General features: G+C 37.8%; 1 protein-coding gene across 1 annotated transcript in view; it reads right to left on the bottom strand.

Annotated features, from left to right (window-relative positions):
• Window positions 1-2,500, bottom strand: part of LOC110514169 (uncharacterized) — a 5,759-nt gene that overhangs the window by 2,550 nt on the left and 709 nt on the right. Inside the window, exon 2 of the mRNA XM_036948309.2 lies at window positions 1,437-1,470. Coding sequence (XP_036804204.2) covers window positions 1,437-1,470 — 34 coding nt within the window. The remainder of the gene's footprint in view (window positions 1-1,436; window positions 1,471-2,500) is intronic.

The following is a 2,500-nucleotide window of genomic DNA, read 5'->3' as shown; positions in this document are numbered from 1 at the left end:
TCAAGGACTATGTTAACATCCCATTTGGTTAGGACACTAATCAAGGACTATGTTAACATTCCATTTGGTTAGGACACTAATCAAGGACTATGTTAACATCCCATTTGGTTAGGACACTAATCAAGGACTATGTTAACATTCCATTTGGTTAGGACACTAATCAAGGACTATGTTAACATCCCATTTGGTTAGGACACTAATCAAGGACTATGTTAACATCCCATTTGGTTAGGACACTAATCAAGGACTATGTTAACATTCCATTTGGTTAGGATACTAATCAAGGACTATGTTAACATCCCATTTGGTTAGGACACTAATCAAGGACTATGTTAACATTCCATTTGGTTAGGATACTAATCAAGGACTATGTTAACATCCCATTTGGTTAGGACACTAATCAAGGACTATGTTAACATTCCATTTGGTTAGGATACTAATCAAGGACTATGTTAACATCCCATTTGGTTAGGACACTAATCAAGGACTATGTTAACATTCCATTTGGTTAGGACACTAATCAAGGACTATGTTAACATCCCATTTGGTTAGGATACTAATCAAGGACTATGTTAACATTCCATTTGGTTAGGACACTAATCAAGGACTATGTTAACATCCCATTTGGTTAGGACACTAATCAAGGACTATGTTAACATTCCATTTGGTTAGGATACTAATCAAGGACTATGTTAACATCCCATTTGGTTAGGATACTAATCAAGGACTATGTTAACATCCCATTTGGTTAGGATACTAATCAAGGACTATGTTAACATCCCATTTGGTTAGGACACTAATCAAGGACTATGTTAACATTCCATTTGGTTAGGACACTAATCAAGGACTATGTTAACATTCCATTTGGTTAGGACACTAATCAAGGACTATGTTAACATCCCATTTGGTTAGGACACTAATCAAGGACTATGTTAACATTCCATTTGGTTAGGACACTAATCAAGGACTATGTTAACATCCCATTTGGTTAGGACACTAATCAAGGACTATGTTAACATTCCATTTGGTTAGGACACTAATCAAGGACTATGTTAACATCCCATTTGGTTAGGATACTAATCAAGGACTACGTTAACATCCCATTTTGGTAATTTAGCAGTTGCTCTTATCCAGAGAGACACCATATCCCCAATGCATATCAGAGTTGTCGGGCTGATCTAGGATCAGTCTAGCCTTTCAGTTAATAATAAATAAGTTTACATGGACAGCTTGGACCTGATCAATGTCGGCCGTCATTGTAAACAATCATTTGTTCTTAACCGACTTGCCTACTTACATAAAGGTTAAATAAAAATCTAATAAAAATCAACTGACAACTAATACAAATAGAAGAGAAGTCCAACATCTTTCATTGTAACTACTTTATCTACGTGACGTTTGGTTTAAAATGACAGTTGAAAGGCGATTGAACTTACCGGAGGTGAGCTGCACGTAGGCCAAGCTCTGCTTCTGAGGATGGGGGAGAAGAGTAGGGAGGACAGTTAGAGAGGTAACACACCCGGTGTCTGTATGTAGTGCACTACTCTGGCAACCTATTCCCTATGTAGTGCACTACTCTGGCAACCTATTCCCTATGTAGTACACTACTCTGGCAACCTATTCCCTATGTAGTGCACTACTCTGGCAACCTATTCCCTATGTAGTGCACTACTCTGGCAACCTATTCCCTATGTAGTGCACTACTCTGGCAACCTATTCCCTATGTAGTGCACTACTCTGGCAACCTATTCTCTAGGTATGTAGTGCACTACTTTAAATCCCTATTTCCTATTTAGAAAGTGCACAACTCTGGCACTCAAGTGCACTACTTTAGCACCCTATTGCTTATGTATGTGTTGCACTACTTTGGCTCCCTATTCCCTACGAAGTGCTCTATTTTTTTTTTTTACCATTGGAGCTTACACACTAGTATTGTTGTGTGGACTTAAATCCTTAAAAGGGTCATCTAGAGTTCAAGCAACAACAAAGTGGCCATTCCACCCTTTACTTGGTGAACGACTGAGAGAAGAGGCTAGAGAAATGGAACCACTAAAATGAATGGACAGAGCTACGAAGACGAGGACTAACCATCCATAACATCTCAACGATACTCTGTAAAAACAAGCTTATATTTTGAGTTCTGATGGGGAACTAGAAGTTGAAGAAGAAAAAAAAATCTAATTTAAGTTACACTCTTCAAGAGTCAATGGGTAGTTCTATGTATCATTGGTTTAAAAGTCCCAAAATGGATGGACCAATCGCAGATGACCTCTTTAAACTGTTTTATTGATCAGCCAGACGCTCAACTTCAGAATTGGATATCAATAGGTTCCACTTAAAACGTATGGCATTATAATAAACTGTCCACAGTCTGCACCTCTGAAGGGAAAACTAATTGATATATAGACCTACTTATAGAATCAAAATAAACCGTTTTCATCCACAAACACATCCCTGTATTTTTTGTTCAGTCAGACAATAAACTTCATAATGCGTTATT

Source organism: Oncorhynchus mykiss, chromosome 13, assembly GCF_057628025.1.
Source record: "Oncorhynchus mykiss isolate SJ-2025 chromosome 13, ASM5762802v1, whole genome shotgun sequence".
Taxonomy (NCBI): Eukaryota; Metazoa; Chordata; class Actinopteri; order Salmoniformes; family Salmonidae; genus Oncorhynchus; species Oncorhynchus mykiss.
This window is presented reverse-complemented; position numbering and strand designations above follow the sequence as displayed.